This window comes from Oncorhynchus mykiss, chromosome 21 (assembly GCF_013265735.2).
Source record: "Oncorhynchus mykiss isolate Arlee chromosome 21, USDA_OmykA_1.1, whole genome shotgun sequence".
Classification (NCBI taxonomy): domain Eukaryota; kingdom Metazoa; phylum Chordata; class Actinopteri; order Salmoniformes; family Salmonidae; genus Oncorhynchus; species Oncorhynchus mykiss.
In genome coordinates this window covers 15,839,003-15,863,377 of record NC_048585.1, presented here as the reverse complement: position 1 = coordinate 15,863,377, position 24,375 = coordinate 15,839,003, and the positions used below count along the sequence as shown (strand labels likewise).

The 24,375-nt window shown below is 42.0% G+C and overlaps 1 protein-coding gene across 3 annotated transcripts in view; it reads right to left on the bottom strand.

The window, feature by feature from the left end:
* col7a1l (collagen type VII alpha 1-like) overlaps positions 1-24,375 on the bottom strand; it is an 87,144-nt gene that overhangs the window by 3,341 nt on the left and 59,428 nt on the right. For all 3 annotated transcript variants that reach the window (XM_036957076.1, XM_036957077.1, XM_036957078.1), the window contains exons 43-77: positions 22,608-22,643; positions 22,445-22,480; positions 22,295-22,327; positions 21,392-21,463; positions 20,824-20,883; positions 20,555-20,590; positions 20,357-20,437; positions 20,147-20,182; positions 19,315-19,359; positions 19,136-19,207; positions 18,967-18,993; positions 18,582-18,611; positions 18,264-18,302; positions 17,747-17,809; positions 17,636-17,668; positions 17,352-17,411; positions 17,085-17,117; positions 16,200-16,265; positions 14,485-14,529; positions 14,308-14,343; positions 14,198-14,224; positions 14,036-14,101; positions 6,392-6,454; positions 5,558-5,575; positions 5,244-5,282; positions 5,119-5,154; positions 4,887-5,018; positions 3,954-4,058; positions 3,494-3,700; positions 3,132-3,221; positions 2,702-2,746; positions 2,139-2,213; positions 1,610-1,699; positions 1,397-1,453; positions 1,178-1,231 (exon numbers count right to left, since the gene is read on the bottom strand). In XM_036957076.1, the coding sequence (XP_036812971.1) occupies positions 1,178-1,231; positions 1,397-1,453; positions 1,610-1,699; positions 2,139-2,213; positions 2,702-2,746; positions 3,132-3,221; positions 3,494-3,700; positions 3,954-4,058; positions 4,887-5,018; positions 5,119-5,154; positions 5,244-5,282; positions 5,558-5,575; positions 6,392-6,454; positions 14,036-14,101; positions 14,198-14,224; positions 14,308-14,343; positions 14,485-14,529; positions 16,200-16,265; positions 17,085-17,117; positions 17,352-17,411; positions 17,636-17,668; positions 17,747-17,809; positions 18,264-18,302; positions 18,582-18,611; positions 18,967-18,993; positions 19,136-19,207; positions 19,315-19,359; positions 20,147-20,182; positions 20,357-20,437; positions 20,555-20,590; positions 20,824-20,883; positions 21,392-21,463; positions 22,295-22,327; positions 22,445-22,480; positions 22,608-22,643 (2,043 nt within the window). The remainder of the gene's footprint in view (positions 1-1,177; positions 1,232-1,396; positions 1,454-1,609; positions 1,700-2,138; positions 2,214-2,701; positions 2,747-3,131; positions 3,222-3,493; positions 3,701-3,953; positions 4,059-4,886; positions 5,019-5,118; positions 5,155-5,243; positions 5,283-5,557; positions 5,576-6,391; positions 6,455-14,035; positions 14,102-14,197; positions 14,225-14,307; positions 14,344-14,484; positions 14,530-16,199; positions 16,266-17,084; positions 17,118-17,351; positions 17,412-17,635; positions 17,669-17,746; positions 17,810-18,263; positions 18,303-18,581; positions 18,612-18,966; positions 18,994-19,135; positions 19,208-19,314; positions 19,360-20,146; positions 20,183-20,356; positions 20,438-20,554; positions 20,591-20,823; positions 20,884-21,391; positions 21,464-22,294; positions 22,328-22,444; positions 22,481-22,607; positions 22,644-24,375) is intronic.

The window sequence follows — 24,375 nt, the reverse complement described above, 5'->3', positions numbered from 1 at the left end:
AGTAAAGACTAATAGAAGTCTAGTTGTGTTCATTTACACCTCATATCCCTCAGGATCATGGTTAGTAAAGACTAATAGAAGGCTAGTTGTGTCCATTTACACCTCATATCCCTCAGGATCATGGTTAGTAAAGACTAATAGAAGGCTAGTTGTGTCCATTTACACCTCATATCCCTCAGGATCATGGTTAGTAAAGACTAATAGAAGTCTAGTTGTGTCCATTTACACCTCATATCCCTCAGGATCATGGTTAGTAAAGACTAATAGAAGTCTAGTTTTGTCCATTTACACCTCATATCCCTCAGGATCATGGTTAGTAAAGATGAATAGAAGTCTAGTTGTGTCCATTTACACCTCATATCCCTCAGGATCATGGTTAGTAAAGACTAATAGAAGTCTAGTTTTGTCCATTTACACCTCATATCCCTCAGGATCATGGTTAGTAAAGACTAATAGAAGTCTAGTTGTGTCCATTTACACCTCATATCCCTCAGGATCATGGTTAGTAAAGATGAATAGAAGGCTAGTTGTGTCCATTTACACCTCATATCCCTCAGGATCATGGTTAGTAAAGACTAATAGAAGGCTAGCTGTGTCCATTTACACCTCATATCCCCCAGGATCATGGTTAGTAAAGACTAATAGAAGTCTAGTTGTGTCCATTTACACCTCATATCCCTCAGGATCATGGTTAGTAAAGACTAATAGAAGGCTAGTTGTGTCCATTTACACCTCATATCCCTCAGGATCATGGTTAGTAAAGACGAATAGAAGGCTAGTTGTGTCCATTTACACCTCATATCCCTCAGGATCATGGTTAGTAAAGATGAATAGAAGTCTAGTTGTGTCCATTTACACCTCATATCCCTCAGGATCATGGTTAGTAAAGACTAATAGAAGTCTAGTTGTGTCCATTTACACCTCATATCCCTCAGGATCATGGTTAGTAAAGACTAATAGAAGGCTAGTTGTGTCCATTTACACCTCATATCCCTCAGGATCATGGTTAGTAAAGACTAATAGAAGTCTAGTTGTGTCCATTTACACCTCATATCCCTCAGGAACATCGTTAGTAAAGATGAATAGAAGGCTAGTTGTGTCCATTTACACCTCATATCCCTCAGGATCATGGTTAGTAAAGCATCAGGTAGAATCATGCAGTCAGTCACAGACTTACCTTCTCTGTTTCTTCCGTTGTGCTAGGAAGGACAGGTGTGATGAATTCCCCCTGCTTTGGAACAAAGTGTAGTATGTTTCCAGAACAATATATAATACAGCAAACACACACGTCACATAGCCTTCTACCACTCAACTCAGAGCTGTCCATGGTGCTGGCTCTGCTTGACACAGTTCGCACTTTACAAAGTATCTCAGGAAAAGAGCTCCAGTTTCATACCTTTTCACTGTCTCCCGGTGACTGGGATGGATATGGACCTAAAGTTGTCAGGCCACTCTAAGAAACATGGACATATAATCAGTAATGACCAATACTGGATAGAATGCTGTATGTACATTTCCTGGTTCAAAGGTCAAAATGACATGTTTTACTATCCGTTGTCTTTACTATCATCTATATCTAGAGAGACAGTGGCAAAGGAAAAGTGTTCACCTCTTTGCTCATTCCATGTAGTGTGCTTTCTGTTGTGATTTCAAACTCCCCTTGCTTTTCAATTGACAGTGAGGGATCATCTGTGGAATCCTTCAACAAAAATTAAGAATAACTATGAAAAACATTCCACTCTAAAACACTTTTACAAACGTCACAAAATAACGACAGCATTACTGGTGAGTGAGTCATTAATTCATGTATTGCATCAGAGTAATTGAGTTTCAGGTACCTTCTTTAAACTCACTAATCATTTGAGTTTGTAGAGTTTGAATTAGGAGGGTTCCCACACTATGCTGATCACTACCATAACACAATCAGGGCACTGCTATAAGACTCAACGTATTGGTGTGGATAATGGGCAGCCCCGTGAGGTAAATGTGTCATTCCAACCCTGATCCCTGAGGTGTACTAGGAAAGATGACATCATAGGGTGTCCACCCACAGATTGAATACTGTAGTTAGGATTAATAATATGTACCAATCAAATAATTAGGAATGTTAATTTACATCTCACTTGACAGTTACTCACCTCATATTCATAACTGTACTCATCCCCATCGTATAATTCCTCCTCCTCCGCTTCCTCTTCCTCCTCTGTACTCGTCTTCAGAGAGGAGAGAAAAAGGTGAGTCCCTTATGTAAATGGGGTCAAGAGGAGATATCTTTCATAAATATGTCTATCACAAACATGTATTTGACCCAAAGCAGCAAAGAGAGAGTACAGGACATGACTTACAAGTCCAAAACAATAAGGACAAAATAAAAAAGCAAGTTAGGAGAAAAAAAAATCATGCTTTTAGTCATTTTAAAATGTCTGTTATGATGATTTAATACCTTTTATTGGTTAAGTTAGGCACAGCAAGTACAGTTTAATAAGCTTAGTTTTAATTTAGGTTTAGAATTCGATAAATGTTATATTTGCTGAGAAAGAAATGATAGTAATTATTTTCTCACTGTCATTTGAAGGAGTTGAGGTTAAAACAGGTGAGGGTGACATGCTTAGCAACAGACTGTGACAACGTAAATGTTAGACATGTTTAGTTTGGGCATTTATATGGTTATTTTGACTCCATCTTTAGTTTGGGCGTTTACCAGGCGTTGTCTTTGCCTCTTATGTCGTCCTTTCTGTCCCTTGCCCTGGTTCAGAATTTCACAGTTAAAAGTTGTAATGCTTTATAGGAAATGCAGATCTAACATGCTGTGGTAGTTATGGTCAAAGATATTTACATCTGTGTCATGGGCTGATTCATGGGAGAGAATATGATCGCTAAAAAAATATGTAAATTTAAGAAAATGTTAAAGGGAAAGTTTCCATGTTTTCTTTTACAGTATCTATTTAGACCTATTTAAATATAACATTTGTTTGTATAGTCATGAATACAAATAGGTTGTGAACAACTTACATTTAATTGCATAATTGATGACCAAATTACACACTTTTCTCAAATGTTGAAATTGATTTGAACCCAACAAGGTTGTGTTTATCAGATGTATAAAATATATCTATTTGTAGTGACATCACCTTCCGTTCCCGACTCTTCTTTTTCTTCAAGGAGTCTTCCCCACTGAGGAGAACAGTTTCTACTATTGTCCCTGGTACCTCAGAGACCCTCTAAAACACACACACACACACACACACACACACACACACACACACACACACACACACACACACACACACACACACACACACACACACACACACACACACACACACACACACACACACACACACACACACACACACACACACACACACACACACACACCTTGTACTATTCATAGTTCACTTTTAAAAGTTAATTTGACAGCCACTGTTTGGTTGTGGTTTTGAGTAGAGCCAGTGTTTGGCTGTGGGGTTTGAGTAGAAGAGGTACCCCTTACCTCTTCAGACGTTGTCTTGTTAAATGTTGAGTTTGATAAAGCCAACTTGGGGGAGGGAGCTTCACTGAAGTCCTCGTCTACTGTCAGTGTCCCCTCTATCCCCTTAGAGGTGCTCTCTATCCTCCCCACGTCTTGGACCCCATTAAGACCATTAAGAGGGGTGAGGCTCCAGAATGTGGGGCCCTCCGCCGTTTCATTCAAAGCATCCTTCATGAGATAGAGACCTGGATGAATAACTACATACTGTAGTACAACAGTGTATCTGTTCGGATACATAAATAGACTGGGCTTTATAATATAGGTTGATTTCTGGGATACAGATAAAGACTAGTCGTGGACTAAAAACAATACTCAATTGATAATCTCCATATAACTAGTTTTTTTTGTGTTAGGATTAGGCTTAATATGTGTGAGGGAAAGCGTTCCTATGTCATGTAGCATGTTTGGAGTGGATACTTACAGAGTTAGGTTCTGGTAGCTGTCTGTCTAGGTCAGAGTCAACTGCCTCCTCTATGGTGTCCATCTCTGTCAGAGGCTCCTTGGAGATCTCATACTTTACAGTTCTCTGTTCAAAACACACACTCGTGAGTCCAGTTCTAACACACTCATGAGTCCAGCACTAACACACTCATGAGTCCAGCACTAACACACTCATGAGTCCAACACTAACACACTCATGAGTCCAACACTAACACACTCATGAGTCCAACACTACCACACTCATGAGTCCAACACTAACACACTCATGAGTCCAACACTAACACACTCATGAGTCCAGCACTAACACACTCATGAGTCCAGCACTAACACACTCATGAGTCCAGCACTAACACACTCATGAGTCCAGCACTAACACACTCATGAGTCCAACACTAACACACTCATGAGTCCAACACTAACACACTCATGAGTCCAACACTAACATACTCATGAGTCCAGCACTAACACACTCATGAGTCCAACACTAACACACTCATGACTCCAACACTAACACACTCATGAGTCCAACACTAACACACTCATGACTCCAACACTAACAAACTCATGAGTCCAGCACTAACACACTCATGAGTCCAACACTAACACACTCATGAGTCCAACACTAACACACTCATGAGTCCAACACTAACACACTCATGAGACCAACACTAACACACTCATGAGACCAACACTAACACACTCATGAGTCCAGCACTATCTAAGAGTTCTGATACCAGGCTTGTCACCAGGGTTATGTTAAATTACATTTCAATTCAGTCAATTCAGAAAGATAATTGACATTCCAATTTCAATTGTCCGTATTGAACTTCTCCCAGGAATAACCCACTAAATGACCAGGTATGTCCCCTGGTGTGATTAGGGTTGAAGAGATATGCATGGACTGTGTACATACTGTGTAGTCAGTGATAATGTTGGAGCCGTGTTTCTCCTTCTCATTGACTCTTCTAGAGGTGGTTAGCTCCTGCAGAAGCTCCTCCATGCCGTCCTGCAGCAGCCTGTCAATCAGTGCCTTCAGCAAGGGCAGCTGGGAAACAGAGTCTTTCTTAATGAGACAGCCACCTTGGGGAGTGAAATGAAAAACTTTGAACAACAAAACTGTTTGGGATTCGGAGTCAAGAGCTTACCCTTATGCCATAGTCTTCAAACATTACTTCAATGTTCTGGGAAGGAGAAAATAAAACATTTTTTTCCATGATTTGTTGTTTTCCATGAAATGTATGTGCCGTTAATGTAGTTCTGAGATGTCTACCTTCATGTCAGCTGCTTTCCCTGGAAGACCAGCGTCACCCTGAGGAATAGGAGCAATAGGACAGGTCAAAACCATGTCCTTTCCAAAGTCCTCACTTATTTCATTTCACTGACTGGATGTGTCAAACAATATTTGCTAACACTTTCTAATACATTTCATGAATAAGCACGAATAAATCATAATTTTTTACTGGGAACACATGACTTTCTTTCCTTTCAATCCGCTCTCTCCTTGCTCTCCCTGAACATATAAAGTAGACATTACAATTCCACATCAGTTATATCTTCAATCATCAATTAAGTAAAGAAATGTACCTTCATCCCTGGTGGACCCTAAACACAGAGACAGAGGAGCAGAGGAGGATATCAAGCACATTCCAAAAACAAGTCTAAAGCTAAGCCCAGCTAGCCACTTTTGGATCATATCAACTCATATAAATCACATGTCCTATATAGGATCATATGTAATCAATCAATCAATACACCATCCATCCAAAAACCCACCAATCCATCCACCAACCCACCATTCATCCATCCACCAATCCACCAACCCACCATCCATCCATCCATCCACCAACCCACCATTCATCCATCCACCAATCCACTATCCATCCATCCATCCACCAACCCACCATCCATCCATCCATCCATCCACCAACCCACCATCCATCCATCTACCAACCCACCATCCATCCATCAACCCACCAACCCACCATCCATCCACCAACCCACCAATCCACCAATCCATCCAACCTCAAATTCACCGATCCACCCATCCACCAATCCATCCATCCATCCATCCACCAACCCACCAATCCATCCATCCAATCCACCCACCCACCCACGCACCCACCCATCCATACATCCACCCACCCACCCATCCATACATCCATCCACCCATCAATCCATCCACCAATCTACCCACCCAACCACCCACCCATCCATCCACCCAACAATCTATCAATCCACCCACCAAACCATCCATCAACCCACCAGTCCATCCACCAATCCATCCATGTCAATCAATCAATCAACATATACAGTATACACATCTTGCCAGGCAGTTGTTGGGTGTAGATGCTGCAGCTGACTATGCCCATTAGATTCAATTATATATAGAACCATGCAGAGTATGAACATTGTGCTTACTTTAGCCCCAGGAGGTCCCATTGGCAAAGGGAATGCCTGTCTCATCTCTTCAAGGGTGGCACCCTGGGAACATTCATCAACAATACAGTCAGAGGCAGTCTGACTGTATCTATGCTGCAATACAGCCAGAGGCAGTCTGACTGTATCTATGCTGCAATACAGCCAGAGGCAGTCTGACTGTATCTATGCTGCAATAGTCTATGTGCCGGCGGGCTAGGGTCAGTCTGTTATATCTGGTGTAATTCTCCTGTCTTATCTGGTGTCCAGTGTGAATTTAAGTATGCTCCCTCTAATTCTCTCTCTCTCCCTCTCTCCCTTCACTCCCAGAGGACCTGAGCCCTAGGATCATGCCTCAGGACTACCTGACCTGATGACTCCTGGCTGTCCCTAGTCCACCTGGTCATCCTGCTGCTCCAGTTTCAACTGTTCTGACTGCGGCTAGGGAACCCTGACCTGTTCACGGGATGAGCTACCTTGTCCCGGACCTGCTGTTTTTAACTCTCTCTCTCCACCGCACAGCTGTCTCGACCTCTGAATGCTCGGCTATGAAAAGCCAACTGAAAAGCCAATTTACTCCTGAGGGTACCTGTTGCACCCTCTACAAGCACTGTGATTATTATTTGACCTTGATGGTCATCTATGAACGTTTGAACATCTTGAAGAACAATCTGGCCTTAAATGGCCATGTACTGTTATAATCTCCACCCGGCACAACCAGAAGAGGACTGGCCACCCATCAGAGCCTGGTTCCGCTCTCGGTTTCTTCTTAGGTTCTGACCTTTCTAGGGTGCTTTTCCTAGCCACCATGCTTCTACATCTGCATTGCTTGCTGTTTGGGGTTTTAGGCTGGGTTTCTGTATAAGCACTTTGTGACATCTACTGATGTAAAAAGAGCTTTATAAATACATTTGATTGATTGAGGCAAATATGGTTAAAATATCTATTGCCATAAAAGTTTGGACACACCTACTCATTCCAGGGTTTTTCTTAATGTTTTACTATTTTCTACATTGTAGAATAATAGTCTTGACATCAAAACTATGAAATAACACAAAGGGAATCATGTAGTAACCAAAAAAGTGTTAAAACAAATCAAAATATATTTTATATTTGAGATTCTTCAAAGTAGTCACCCTTTGCCTTGATGAAAGCTTTGCACAGTCTTGGCATTCTCTCAACCAGCTTCATGAGGAAGTCACCTGGAATGCATTTCAATTAACAGATGTGCCATGTTAAAAGTTAATTTGTGGAATTTCTTGTCTTCTTAATGCTTTTGAGCCAGTCAGTTGTGTTGTGACAAGGTAGGGGTAGTATAATGAAGACAGCCCTATTTGGTAAAAGACCAAGTCCATATTATGGCAAGGACAGCTCAAATAAGCAAAGAGAAGCGACAGTATATCATTACTTTAAGGCATGAAGGTAGTCAATCCGGAACATTTCAAAAACTTTGAAAGTTTCTTCAAGTGCAGTCGCAAAAACCATCATGCACTATGATGAAACTGGCTCTCATGAGGACCGTGTCATGTCTTTGGCATCATTAAAGGTGAAGACTGTTATTTTATCAAATAAATTCTCAGTAATTATTATTACGTGATTAAACTAATCATGTACATTTAATAAACTAGGAAGTCGGGGCACCATGGAAACTCTTCAGATTACTAAGTTATAATTTTCCGAATATAACTCTTCAGATATTTTAATATCTGATCAATTAGTCTTCTATTAATTAATTATTCTTTACCTTACGTCACTCTCATTTCAAACTTCGTAGAATTCTTGGTTATCTGCACAAACCCAGCCTAAACTATAAATCATCCATACACCAATTGGCTTAATAATTTATTTACTAACTAATCACAGAAATGCATAAACAAACAAACAGTAGATATTGGTTACTAACGATAGGGAATATTCCCTAAGGGCTAAGCCGATATGACGGCTTGGTGGACAAAGGAAAGGGGGCGGAGACAGATAAAGGAGCTGGAAAGACAAAAGGGCTTCACTTTACAGTGGATAATTCAATTCATTGAAATGCTAATCCTTCGCACATGAACGCTCGCTCATTCGGGAATAATTACAATCAATATATTTACGGCCATATGTCGTTGCTATCTTCTCTGTTGGAATTGTCGGTCCGTCTGCTGGAGAGTCAGTTCATCAGAGAGTGGTTGTAGGTCTATCTGCATCTCCTGATAGTGTCTGTTGTAATGGGTACGTCAGGTGTCCATTGTTCTTAGAATAGATGTTTCGGCGGTTGTCGGTATTCGCATCACAGGTTTACAGAATTTCTAGCTGCAGACTAGTAATTAGTATCTAAGATTTTCTCTTATTCTGTAGGGATCAATAGTCTCAGAGTTGAACCATTGCCAGCCGTGTAGCCAATGCGCCACATGGTATGGTTTTCCAGTCTTGGTACTCAACTATTTGCAATCACAGCTCACGCTGGGGGTTTGCTTAGTCTGCTTATTCGTAACAATAGAAAAGGGCGGTTCCATGAGGCCAGATCATGTCTGTGCTCATGGGGGCGTGGCCGCTGACTAGTTAAACTTTACAGGGAATACAATTCTCTCATTCCAAAGGGTAACATCACAAATAGTTTAATCTTTACTCATTCATTTTATACAAGAATTAGATGCAAACCCCATAATTGAGAAATCTACACATTCAGAGATATAGCTGTGTGATATAGTTGTGTGTGTTTCCTGTCCTCCATGAGGTCACCAGATGAAACATACTCGTCATACCCATCACTTAAGTGTCCACGGACCCTTCCCACATTCTTACAAGTGGACATACAATTTAATTCCCCCATTTTGGGGATTTAGGAGTTCAGCCAAGTGAAATCCTTTGTTCACTGTGGTCTCTCTCTCTGCATGACCAGGGGGAGAGAGTCTCTGCCATGAATTTATGGCCTGAGATAACAGAACCTGGGTGTAGGAGAGAGTGAGAGAGAGGGGAAAGCCACGATCTACACCAAGAAATGGCCACGTAATGACAACCGCCACAGGAAAGGAAGACCCAGAGTTCCCTCTGCTGCAGAGGATAAGTTCATTAGAGTTACCAGCCTCAGAAATTGCAGCCCAAATAAATGCTTCACAGAGTTCAAGTAACAGACACATCTCAACATCAACTGTTCAGAGGAGACTGTGTGAATCGGACCATCATGGTCGAATTGCTGCAAATAAACCACTACTAAAGGACACCAATAATAAGAAGAGACTTGTTTGGGCCAAGAAACATGAGCAATGGACATTAGACCGGTGGAAATCTGTCCTTTGGTGTGATGAGTCCAAATTCTAGATTTTTGGTTCCAACCGCCGTGTCTTTATGAGACGCAGAGTAGGTGAACGGATGATCTCCGCATGTGTAGTTCCCACCGTGAAGCATAGAGGAGGAGGTGTGATGGTGTGGAGGTGCATTGCTGGTGACACTGTCTGTGATTTAGAATTCAAGGCACACTTAACCAGCATGGCTACCACAGCATTCTGCAGCGATACGCCATCCCATCTGGTTTGCACTTAGTGGGACTATCATTTATTTTTCAACAGGACAATGAGCCAACACAACTCTGTATAAGGGCTATTTGACCAAGAAGGAGAGTGATAGAGTGCTGCATTAGATGACCTGGCCTCCACAATCACCCAAACTCAACCCAATTAAGATGGTTTGTGATGAGTTGGACCACAGAGTGAAGATAAAGCAGCCAACAATTGCTCAGCATATGTGGGAACTCCTTCAAGACTGTTGGAAAAGCATTCAAGGTGAAGCTGTTTGAGAGAATGCCAAGAGTGTGCAAACCTGTCATCAAGGCAAAAGGTGATTACTTTGAAGAATCTCAAATCTAAAATATATTTAGACTTGTTTATCACTTTTTTGGTTACTACATGATTCCATATGTGTTATTTCATAGTTGTGATGTCTTCACTATTATTCTCCAATGTAGAAAACAGTAAAAAGAAAGAAAAACCCTTGAATGAGTAGGTGTGTCCAAACTTTTGACTGGTATATATACAGTGCCTTGCGAAAGTATTCGGCCCCCTTGAACTTTGCGACCTTTTGCCACATTTCAGGCTTCAAACATAAAGATATAAAACTGTATTTTTTTGTGAAGAATCAACAACAATCATGAAGTGGAATGACATTTATTGGATATTTCAAACTTTTTTAACTAATCGAAAACTGAAAAATTGGGCGTGCAAAATTATTCAGCCCCCTTAAGTTAATACTTTGTAGCGCCACCTTTTGCTGCGATTACAGCTGTAAGTCGCTTGGGGTATGTCTCTATCAGTTTTGCACATCGAGAGACTGAATTTTTTTCCCATTCCTCCTTGCAAAACAGCTCGAGCTCAGTGAGGTTGGATGGAGTGCATTTGTGAACAGCAGTTTTCAGTTCTTTCCACAGATTCTCGATTGGATTCAGGTCTGGACTTTGACTTGGCCATTCTAACACCTGGATATGTTTATTTTTGAACCATTCCATTGTAGATTTTGCTTTATGTTTTGGATCATTGTCTTGTTGGAAGACAAATATCCGTCCCAGTCTCAGGTCTTTTGCAGACTCCATCAGGTTTTCTTCCAGAATGGTCCTGTATTTTGCTCCATCCATCTTCCCATCAATTTTAACCATCTTCCCTGTCCCTGCTGAAGAAAAGCAGGCCCAAACCATGATGTTGCCACCACCATGTTTGACAGTGGGGATGGTGTGTTCAGCTGTGTTGCTTTTACGCCAAACATAACGTCTTGCATTGTTGCCAAAAAAGTTCAATTTTGGTTTCATCTGACCAGAGCACCTTCTTCCACATGTTTGGTGTGTCTCCCAGGTGGCTTGTGGCAAACTTTAAACAACACTTTTTATGGATATCTTTAAGAAATGGCTTTCTTCTTGCCACTATTCCATAAAGGCCAGATTTGTGCAATATACGACTGATTGTTGTCCTATGGACAGAGTCTCCCACCTCAGCTGTAGATCTCTGCAGTTCATCCAGAGTGATCATGGGCCTCTTGGCTGCATCTCTGATCAGTCTTCTCCTTGTATGAGCTGAAAGTTTAGAGGGACGGCCAGGTCTTGGTAGATTTGCAGTGGTCTGATACTCCTTCCATTTCAATATTATCGCTTGCACAGTGCTCCTTGGGATGTTTAAAGCTTGGGAAATCTTTTTGTATCCAAATCCAGCTTTAAACTTCTTCACAACAGTATCTCGGCGTTACTCTGGACCCTGATCTCTCTTTTGAAGAACATATCAAGACCATTTCAAGGACAGCTTTTTTCCATCTACGAAACATTGCAAAAATCAGGAACTTTCTGTCCAAAAATGATGCAGAAAAATTAATCCATGCTTTTGTCACTTCCAGGTTAGACTACTGCAATGCTCTACTTTCCGGCTACCCGGATAAAGCACTAAATAAACTTCAGTTAGTGCTAAATACGGCTGCTAGAATCCTGACTAGAACCAAAAAATTTGATCATATTACTCCAGTGCTAGCCTCTCTACACTGGCTTCCTGTCAAAGCAAGGGCTGATTTCAAGGTTTTACTGCTAACCTACAAAGCATTACATGGGCTTGCTCCTATCTATCTCTCTGATTTGGTCCTGCCGTACATACCTACACGTACGCTACGGTCACAAGACGCAGGCCTCCTAATTGTCCCTAGAATTTTTAAGCAAACAGCTGGAGGCAGGGCTTTCTCCTATAGAGCTCCATTTTTATGGAACGGTCTGCCTACCCATGTCAGAGACGCAAACTCGGTCTCAACCTTTAAGTCTTTACTGAAGACTCATCTCTTCAGTGGGTCATATGATTGAGTGTAGTCTGGCCCAGGAGTGGGAGGGTGAACGGAAAGGCTCTGGAGCAACGAACCACCCTTGCTGTCTCTGCCTGGCCGGTTCCCCTCTTTCCACTGGGATTCTCTGCCTCTAACCCTATTACAGGGGCTGAGTCACTGGCTTTACTGGGGCTCTCTCATGCCGTCCCTGGAGGAGGTGCGTCACCTGAGTGGGTTGAGTCACTGATGTGGTCATCCTGTCTGGGTTGGCGCCCCCCCCCCCCCCCTTAAGTTGTGCCGTGGCGGAGGTCTTTGTGGGCTATACTCAGCCTTGTCTCAGGATGGTAAGTTGGTGGTTGAAGATATCCCTCTAGTGGTGTGGGGGCTGTGCTTTGGCAAAGTGGGTGGGGTTATATCCTTCCTGTTTGGCCCTGTCCGGGGGTGTCCTCGGAGTGGGCCACAGTGTCTCCTGACCCCTCCTGTCTCAGCCTCCAGTATTTATGCTGCAGTAGTTTATGTGTCGGGGGGCTAGGGTCAGTTTGTTATATCTGGAGTACTTCTCCTGTCCTATTCAGTGTCCTGTGTGAATCTAAGTGTGCGTTCTCTAATTCTCTCCTTCTCTCTTTCTCTCTCTCGGAGGACCTGAGCCCTAGGACCATGCCCCAGGACTACCTGACATGATGACTCCTTGCTGTCCCCAGTCCACCTGGCTGTGCTGCTGCTCCAGTTTCAACTGTTCTGCCTTATTATTATTCGACCATGCTGATCATTTATGAACATTTGAACATCTTGGCCATGTTCTGTTATAATCTCCACCCGGCACAGCCAGAAGAGGACTGGCCATCCCACATATGCTCTCTCTAATTCTCTCTTTCTTTCTCTCTCTCGGAGGACCTGAGCCCTAGGACCATGCCCCAGGAATACCTGACATGATGACTCCTTGCTGTCCCCAGTCCACCTGACTGTGCTGCTGCTCCAGTTTCAACTATTCTGCCTTATTATTATTCGACCATGCTGGTCATTTATGAACATTTGAACATCTTGACCATGTTTTGTTATAATCTCCACCCGGCACAGCCAGAAGAGGACTGGCCACCCCACATAGCCTGGTTCCTCTCTAGGTTTCTTCCTAGGTTTTGGCCTTTCTAGGGAGTTTTTCCTAGCCACCGTGCTTCTTCACCTGCATTGCTTGCTGTTTGGGGTTTTAGGCTGGGTTTCTGTACAGCACTTTGAGATATCAGCTGATGTACGAAGGGCTATATAAAATAAATTTGATTTGATTTGAGTATCTCGGACCTGCCTGGTGTGTTCCTTGTTCTTCATGATGCTCTCTGCGCTTTTAACGGACCTCTGAGACTATCACAGTGCAGGTGCATTTATACGGAGACTTGATAACACACAGGTGGATTGTATTTATCATCATTAGTCATTTAGGTCAACATTGGATCATTCAGAGATCCTCACTGAACTTCTGGAGAGAGTTTGCTGCACTGAAAGTAAAGGGGCTGAATAATTTTGCACGCCCAATTTTTCAGTTTTTGATTTGTTAAAGAAGTTTGAAATATCCAATAAATGTTGTTCCACTTCATGATTGTGTCCCACTTGTTGTTGATTCTTCACAAAAAAATACAGTTGTATATCTTTATGTTTGAAGCCTGAAATGTGGCAAAAGGTCGCAAAGTTCAAGGGGGCCGAATACTTTCGCAAGGCACTGTATATAGTTTTTTTCCATCGTAATTTTTTTACTTGGTGGGGTCAAATAAAACCACATAGGATGCCTATTGGAGAACCCTGCAATAGACAGACGGGTTATCATGGATAATGTAGAAGATTGTTCTTACATGGTGCACCAGTTTGTAGGGAATGTGGAGATGTACTTACCTCTTGTTGAGTGACCAGAACATGGGTACCAGGTGGGCCCGGAGCACCCAATTCCCCTTTTTTACCCTGGGGGGAGATAGGAGAAATTAACAATTGGGCTTAATTATCATGTTAATAATTTGATGATAATTAATACTGCCTTATTAAAATAAAATATCTTACCTCAGCTCCCGATTCACCTGTATCACCCTAGGGTTAGAGATGCAAAATCACAAATATGGTTTATTGTGTTGGTGTGTTTGGGGAATAGCCAGACTTGCTCCAAATCATACCTTTTTGCCATCATCTCCTCTTTGTCCTTGCTCTCCCTGTCTCAAGAGAAGAATTAGGAGGACTTCATTTTGGGGTATTTGTGGGTATTTTTTAAGTGATCTCATTAAAATGCTGGAACAGAGCAGGAACATTAAAAAAAATACAAAATTATTTGACAAAGAGAAAAAAATGCTCACATCTTTTCCAGCCAGACCTCTCTTTCCATCAATGCCAGGTCTACCCTACATATCAAGAGGTAAATATTCCACTTACAAACTAGCAAAAAAATATAACTTCAAATAATGATATAGTGTTTTTGCTATACAAATCATAGCCAAATTGTTGGAATACCTATGTACAGTTGAAGTCGGAAGTTACCATACACCTTAGCCAAATACATTTGAACTCAGTTTTTCACAATTCCTGACATTTAATCCTAGTACAAATTCTTTGTTTTAGTTCAGTTAGAATCAGCACTTTATTTTAAGAATGTGAAATCAGAATAATCAGAAATCAGAATAATAGTAGAGAGAATGATTTATTTCAGCTTTTATTTATTTCATCACATTCCCAGTGGGTCAGAAGTTTACATACACTCAATTAGTATTTGGTAGGATTGCCTTTAAATTGTTTAACTTGGGTCAAACATTTCAGGTAGCCTTCCACAAGCTTCCCACAATAAATTGGGTGAATTTTGGCCCATTCCTCCCGACAAAGCTGGTGTAACTGAGTCAGGTTTGTAGGCCTCCTTGCCCGCACACGCTTTTTCAGTTCTGCCCACACATTCTCTGTAGGATTGAGGTCAGCGCTTTGTGATGGCCACTCCAATACCTTGACTTTGTGGTCCTTAAGCCATTTTGCCACAACTTTGGAAGTATGCTTGGGGTCATTGTCCAGTTGGAAGACCCATTTCTGACCAAGCTTTAACTTCCTGACTGATGTCTTGAGATGTTGCTTCAATACATCCGCATCATTTTCCTCCCTCATGATGCCATCTAGTGAAGTGCACCAGTCCCTCCTGCAGCAAAGCACCCCCACAACATGATGCTGCCACCCCCGTGCATCACGGTTGGGATGGTGTTCTTCGGCTTGCAAGCCTCCCCCTTTTTCCTCCAAACATAACGATGGTCATTATGGCCAAACAGTTCTATTTTTGTTTCATCAGACCAGAGGGCATTTCTCCAAAAAGTACGATTTTTGTCCCCATGTGCAGTTGCAAACCGTAGTCTGGCTTTTTTATGGTGGTTTTGGAGCAGTGTCTTCTTCCTTGCTGAGTGGCCTTTCAGATTATGTCGATATAGGACTTATTTTACTGTGGATATAGATACTTTTGTACCGGTTTTCTCCAGCATCTTCACAAGGTTGATTTGCACTTTTCGCACCAAAGTACGTTCATCTCTAGGAGACAGAACGCTTCTCCTTCCTGAGCGGTATGACGGCTGCGTGGTCCCATGGTGTTTATACTTGATTTATTTTGGTTTTCCCATGATGTCAATCAAAGAGGCACTGAGTTTGAAGGTAGGCCTTGAAATACATCCACAGGTACACCTCCAATTGACAGAAGCTTCTAAAGCCATGACATCATTTTCTGGAATTTTCCAAGCTGTTTAAAGGTACAGTCAACTTAGTGTATGTAAACTTCTGACCTACTGGAATTGTGATACAGTGAATTATAAGTGAAATAATCTGTCTGGAAACAATTGTTGGAAAAATGACTTGTGTCATGCATAAAGTAGATGTCCTAACCGACTTGCCAAAACTATAGTTTGTTAACAAGGAATTTGTGGAGTGGTTGAAAAACGAGTTTTAATGACCTAAGTGTATGTAAACTTCCGACTTCAACTGTATATTAAGTCATGTCAAATTGAATTACTGTATGTGTATATTATAATGATGACAGAAACATACTCACTGGGGTCCCAGGTAATCCAGGCATTCCAGCAATCCCCACCCTGCCTTGGTCTCCTTTCTCTCCCCTCTGCTCAGACCGACACACACAGGCACGCACACATGCACACGCACACACACACACACGCACGGATGCACACACACTCGCATGCACACACACGCACGCACACACACACACACGCACACACACACACACACGTTTCCCATCTATAAGTGGGGTTCCTTGCCCTCTGTATACATTATGATATTGTTAAATGACTCATGGATGACTAACAATCATCAACCTAGTACAACATTGCTAGTACATAATGTTCAATGAATAGGCTGTAATCACCAATCCCCTATACAGTAGGTGAACCTGTGACAAGTTCCTGCTGAAAGAAGTCCACATACTATGCACAGCAGAAGGCTTTCTCATCAGAAGCCTTAAACGTGTAAATTATGAAAGTCACACCACCAACTGTATGGTTTTTGATCATTTAAATGAATAATACCTACTGTTTGATTCTTGAAGAATATAACTTAGAAAAACATTGTGAGCTAGCTTGACTGTCTACTCCCAACGTAACCCAAAACATCTTCTGAAGTACTTGGTTAGTCCATGCACATCATCAATCAATGTAATGTAGTGTAATGCAAGAGGGAAACTGCTGTAGTCCTAGAGAACCACAGCCAATGCAGGGGTTTGTCTCACCAAGCAGTAACACTCACTGAATCAACTGATCATCAGCTAACAACGGCCTTTAATTTAAACCACAATTGGTTTAATCAGGTTTATCAGAGCTGGGCTTTAAACACACCCTGTAGCTCTGTAGGACTGCAGTTATCCTCTGATTAAAGGAATCAGAGCAAAATGTGTTTATTCAAAGGGTATGAATACTGCACTCACCGTTCCTGGCTCGCCTGTCTTTCCTGGGTCACCCTGCAGACAGGAAACCATTCAAAGCACAACACCTTGATTATCTGCTACAACTTTTTATGGATTGAACGATCAACACCCAATTTTGTCAATGTGAACTCTTACTGTGATAATGGTTCTGTTATGCTGACAAACTACAACAATACATCTAGTCTATGTACGTGTATGTTTGTGTGTGTTCACATTAGAAAAACAACAACAGATGTGAAAGGAAGTGAGGGAATGAGGTGTCCAAACCTTGGATCCAGGTTTTCCTGGTAACCCATCCAGACCATCTCTCCCTGACCCAGACCCTCCCTGTCAAACATGTTATCAGGTGTCAGATGTAAACATCAGTTACAACAATGTAATACCAATATAAGCCCTCAACCTTCACCCTGTAGGTCACAGTTATTTAGAGGTCATTCAACGTTGTGGGTATTACATACATAGCTTCTATCAGCCTGTTCACAGAACGTTTGAAAAGTCTTAGCGATACAACTTAGCGACAGAGCTCTTCATTGTTACTCATGTGGTCATACCGTTCCTGGAGATCCTGGTTTTCCATCAGGACCCTACAGAGAGAAGAATACAGTGCTATTATTACCATGACCTGCCAAACATGACCTGTGACCTCTAAGTAGCACACTCACCCTTTGTCCAGGCAGACCTGTCTCCCCTCTGAGACCGGGCTCTCCGGGATGTCCTGGTTCACCCTGATGGATGAGAAAACACACCAGCCCCAATCAAATAGAATAGAAAAGAACAATTGAATAGAATAGAAAAAAATAGCATAATCAAATAGAATAGAAAATAATATAATAAAATAGAACAGTATAGAATAGAAAGGTTATTTCTGGAGAAGAGCTTGAACAATAGCAATACATGTCAATGTATTATACTGTGATGAAGCACATCTATTAAACTGTGATAAAGTACATCTATTAAACTGTGATTAGGTAAATATATTTTATACTGTGATTTAGTATATATATTATACTGTGATGAAGTACATCTATTATACTGTGATAAAGTACATATATTATACTGTGATAAAGTACATCTATTATACTGTGATAAAGTACATCTATTATACTGTGATTAAGTACATATAAATCTATTATACAGTGATCCATGTCATGCCGATGACGTAGATTCCACTTATCTCACCTTGATCACCCTAGTCAGGATATTGTTGTCTGAACTGAACTGGAGGGAACAAACACAACAGAAATATGAAACAAGTCCAGTCCTCTTCATAAAGGGTCTTGAAAGGGTTCAATTAAAGATGGACTAGTCACATGAAACTAAATGAACCAACCAAAAAAAGTTCATGTTCAATCACATGTTTTCATCTGACTCCCTGGATATATAATCTAACCCCTTGGGCTTCTAGGAGCATCAAGCATCTTCTCACTGGTTCCATCTGCCAGGGATGGCTGAGTTCATGGAAAGTTGTTCTGAAGTTGTAACGGATGATGGACTTACTTGCGCGCCTCCCGGAGGTCCTGGTTTTCCCTTCAGAGGCGAGACCATGGGAACAAAACAAAACAAGAGGGATGTGCGGTCAACTAGCGGCTAGTAAACACACTGTGCGAGCTGAGCAGTCCTGCATCACCATCACAATACTGATGGGAGATGCAACACTCACTCAAGGGGAACATGATTAATGATGATTAATAAAGCTGGGATTTTTCATTTGTGCATTTATCAGGCTAGGAATATAATTAGAAACACAAGAGTGTTGATGTTCCTGAACAATGGGCGAAGTCAGTGACGTGAGACATTGACCTAAACCAAGTGTGATGGAGAGTCAGTCAACCGCTGCATGCAGTGATACATGTCTGTCATGTTGTTGTGAATGTACACCTACAGGCTCTCCTTTCTTTCCCTCCGTTCCCTGAAACAAAGAGCAAATCATATCGCTGAACATATCCAACCACGCCGAGCAATTCAAATCAATCAGGTTTGTATCTTTGACAGTGACTAATAAAGTTTTACAAACAAAATGGCGCTTGATAGTAAAGTCAGAAAATGCTTACAGGCAAACCAATGTTCCCGGTATCTCCTTTCTCTGCTGGGTCCCCTGGTCGTCCCGGTAACCCCAGTGGGCCCTACAGTCACAGTATAGAGTGACGATAAGCCAAGAAATATCCACTCCAAGCAACAGTGCAGCATATTTCAAACTTTATAAGAGTTGGGTAGAACATGGAGACATTACCCTTGTTCCTCTCTCACCAGGCTCACCCGCTGGTCCCTGCTCTCCCTGAGGAGAAAGCATTCATAACAGAGAGAAAAACTGTGACTCACCGCATGTTTGTGGGTGTTGAATCAATCATATGCTGTAGGTGCTGTGTCTAAATATAATGCTGTTGTAGCGATTGAGGAGGAACAGCAGGATTGGGGCTTGAACCAGTAAACCAGAGGTAACATGGTGAGTGAATTACCCTGTGCCATAGAGGTTCAGAGCTATTGGCAGAGGTTTCATTGCATTTACGGTAAGTTACATACAAGGAGACTATACTGAAATATAAACTGGGGGGTTCAAGCCCTGAATGCTGATTGGCTGAAGGCCATGGTATATTAGACCGTATACCACGGGTATGACAAAACATTTATTTTTACTGCTCTAATTACGTTGGTAACCAGTTTATAATAGCAACAAGGAACCTCTGGGGTTTGTGATATATGGACAATAATTATTTTTTATTTGATTTATTTTACCTTTATTTAACCAGGCAAGTCAGTTAAGAACAAATTCTGATTTTCAATGACAGCCTAGGAACATGGGGTTATCTGCCTTGTTTAGGGGCAGAACGACAGATTTGTACCTTGTCGGCTCGGAGATTCGATCTTGCACCCTTTTGGTTACTAGTCCAACACTCTAACCACTAGGCTACCTGCATATGCCATGGCTAAGGGCAGTGTCCAGGCACTATGCGTTGCATTGTGCATAAGAACAGCCGTTAGCTGTGGTATATTGGCCATATACCACACATCCTCAGGCCTTATTGCTTAAATATTGTCCAGAGGATACAGATGCATGAACTCACCCGTAGTCCTGATTCTCCTTTGATTCCAGGCACACCCTATAAACAAGGATAATTGTCACGCCAATAGTGTCATCTAAACCATGCTGACTGTTTGAAGAACTATGTGAATGTATTGATCCCATTTATCTCTCTCTCACACACACACACACACACACACACACACACGCACACACACATCATTGCAATAACAGCCAGTCATGATTTACTTACATCTTTACCTCTTAGTCCTGGTGCTCCAGGATTCCCGGGGACCCCAACAGTTCCCCCTGCCCCTTTAGAGCCATCGTGCCCCTGTAAAGATGGAATCACTGACACGCTGCGTGTACTTTTTATTTGAATATCTCTAAAATGTCCCTACAATGTAATGATATTGATGGCATGTGAAGTGGACTGAGAGAAGTTATTTACCTTGGGTCCAGGTTTCCCAGACAAGCCAACATTTCCCTGTAAGGTGGAGGAGACCAACAAACGCATCAAACATGTCAGCCTGTCCTAGAGTATCATCATGGCTCATCTGACCAATAGAAAAAATCGATAAATATGCATATCTAACTTATCAGGTGCAGGACAGAAGATCCTATCAAAGAAAAGGAAATGTCCAGAACAGGTATGCTCCCATGGTGATTTAATCAGACAACCATCTGACCAATGACACACACCGGTAGTGAAGCACTCACCCTTTCACCGTTTTCTCCCTTTGGTCCCTGCTGTCCAGGAATGCCGAACCCAGGACTACCCTGTAGAAACCCAACAGACAGACCACACACACAACACCGTTGTTTCTCTATCCGGCCGTCACAACACAATAATATGTTATATGTGACTGTTGTGTCGACCATGTGATTGTTATGTTGACCATGTAATTGTTGTGTCGACCATGTGATTGTTATGTTGACCATGTAATTGTTGTGTCGACCATGTGATTGTTATGTTGACCATGTAATTGTTGTGTCGACCATGTGATTGTTATGTTGACCATGTAATTGTTGTGTCGACCATGTGATTGTTATGTTGACCATGTAATTATTGTGTCGACCATGTGATTGTTATGTTGACCATGTAATTGTTGTGTCGACCATGTGATTGTTATGTTGACCATGTAATTGTTGTGTCGACCATGTGATTGTTAAACCTACCATGTGATTGTTATGTCTGCTGGGTAGGGGTGAATTTCAGGTTAGGAAATGGGTTATGCTGGAACCTGAGGTAATGACAAGATGGATGACACTATTCTGTGTGGTTTACCTTCTCTCCTTTGACTCCTTGGACCCCTTTTACTCCCTGGGGTCCAGTCGGACCGATGGGACCAATGTCACCCTGAGTAACACAACACAGACAGTCACACACACACAGGCGAAATCAATAAACACAACACAGACAGTCACAGACACACAGGCCAATCAATAAACACAACACAGACAGTCACAGACACACAGGCCAATCAATAAACACTACAACCACTTACAGAACAACAATGAAAAGCAGCTTAGCAACCAAGGGGGCCTTTGACGTGTTGTTTTAACAAAGAAAGATCTGAAGAGCCCCTCCTTAAACTCTAACTTTTAACAATAGATCTTGGACGACTACATCTAGAGAGGAAATAGCTATCTCTGTGGTGTATCATGGGTAATCCATGAGTCCCCAGTGGCCACTAAGCAGAAATGTAATTGTGTTGTTTGTTGACAGGCAGGCCTGGGGATTTGGTCCTTGTTGTGAGAGAATAATCCCACCACCAATTAACAGCACTTTAACTGTTAGGATACGATGGCTTAGAGTTTGTTGTAATGCAGATGTGTGGTTAGGGGCACCTTAGAGTTTGTTGTAATGCAGATGTGTGGTTAGGGGCACCTTAGAGTTTGTTGTAATGCAGATGTGTGGTTAGGGGCACCTTAGAGTTTGTTGTAATGCAGATGTGTGGTTAAGGGCACCTTAGAGTTTGTTGTAATGCAGATGTGTGGTTAGGGGCACCTTAGAGTTTGTTGTAATGCAGATGTGTGGTTAGGGGCACCTTAGGGTTTGTTGTAATGCAGATGTGTGGTTAGGGGCACCTTAGAGTTTGTTGTAATGCAGATGTGTGGTTAGGGGCACCTTAGGGTTTGCAGGTTTTACCTAAAGTTAAAAATACTTAAACAATAATAAGCCACTTACCCTGGTACCCTTCTTTCCTGTGGGACCAAGGATCTGTTGTGATGAAACGGAGAGTAAGCATAATATTATGCAGGATTTGATAGTACTGTGTATAAAGCATGTATTTAGGTAAATACAGTCAGGGAGAATTATTTGGTATTGTAACATTACCCCTTTGGCTGGGTCACCAGGAACTCCTCTCTGTCCCTGTGGAGTGAGACCAAAGGCTTACCTCTCTCACTCTCACTAACACTCACACTAACACTCACACTAACACTCACACTAACACTCACACTAACACTCACACTAACACTCACACTCCATGAATACTCACCTCGTCACCCTTCTGGCCAAGAGCCCCCGCAAACCCCTGAGAGAGCGGACGACAACATATCTATTCATATCCTGAACAATACACATAACAAACTTACCTGAACTTATTATACAGAAAATAAATATATCTTGCTAAATAAGGTCATCAAATCTCATAACTAGGGCCCTGTGTTTTGGTTAATCATGTCACATGACCTGGATTTGAACTTTTATTTAAAGCTTTTTCATGAAACTGTCCCCTTTTCTTTTCATGTCAATTGGTCCAGCACCATCCTCAGACAATTGGTCCAGCACCATCCTCAGACAATTGGTCCAGCACCATCCTCAGACAATTGGTCCAGCACCATCCTCAGACAATTGGTCCAGCACCATCCTCAGACAATTGGTCCAGCACCATCCTCAGACAACTGGTCCAGCACCATCCTCAGACAATTGGTCCAGCACCATCCTCAGACAACTGGTCCAGCACCATCCTCAGACAATTGGTCCAGCACCATCCTCAGACAATTGGTCCAGCACCATCCTCAGACAATTGGTCCAGCACCATCCTCAGACAATTGGTCCAGCACCATCCTCAGACAATTGGTCCAGCACCATCCTCAGACAATTGGTCCAGCACCATCCTCAGACAACTGGTCCAGCACCATCCTCAGACAATTGGTCCAGCACCATCCTCAGACAATTGGTCCAGCACCATCCTCAGACAACTGGTCCAGCACCATCCTCAGACAATTGGTCCAGCACCATCCTCAGACAATTGGTCCAGCACCATCCTCAGACAACTGGTCCAGCACCATCCTCAGACAATTGGTCCAGCACCATCCTCAGACAATTGGTCCAGCACCATCCTCAGACAACTGGTCCAGCACCATCCTCAGACAATTGGTCCAGCACCATCCTCAGACAATTGGTCCAGCACCATCCTCAGACAATTGGTCCAGCACCATCCTCAGACAATTGGTCCAGCACCATCCTCAGACAATTGGTCCAGCACCATCATCAGACAATTGCTTTCATTTTTGGTGTAATTCTAATTTCTGGAAAAGGCTTCAAATAAATCTAGATCATATAACATGATAGCCAAGAACACATAGGCCTACTCATAACATATGAGTCATAACAAGGTACATTTTGACAACACTTTCTGAAAAATGAAAAATGATAACATTCATATTTATTTGTTATGAGTTACAGTGTTAATTGGCCAATTGAAATAAAACATATTAATGTCAGTCAATATCAGCCATTGGAGCAAATGCTTGACTGAAATTATTCATACTTTTCCAAACATAAACAGTGCCTTCGAAAAGTATTCAGACCCCCTGACTTCTTCCACATTTTGTTACATTACAGCCTTATTCTAAAATGGATTATATAAAATAAAAATCCTCAGCAATCTACACACAATACCCCATAATGACAAAGCGAATAAAGGTTTTTAGAATTTTTTGCAAATGTATAAAATAATATATAAAAAATACCTTATTTACATAGGCATTCAGACCCTTTGAAATGATCACCCTTTGAAATTGATAATCCTTGAGATGTTTCTACAACTTGATTGGAGTCCACCTGTGGTACATTTAATTGATTGGACATGATTTTGAAAGGCACACACCTGTCTATTCAAGGTCCCACAGTTGACACAGCATGTCAGAGCAAAAACTAAGCCATGAGGTCAAAGAAATTGTCCGTAGAGCTCCGAGACAGGATTGTCTAGGCACAGATCTGGGGAAGGGTACCAACAAATGTTTGCAGCATTGAAGGTC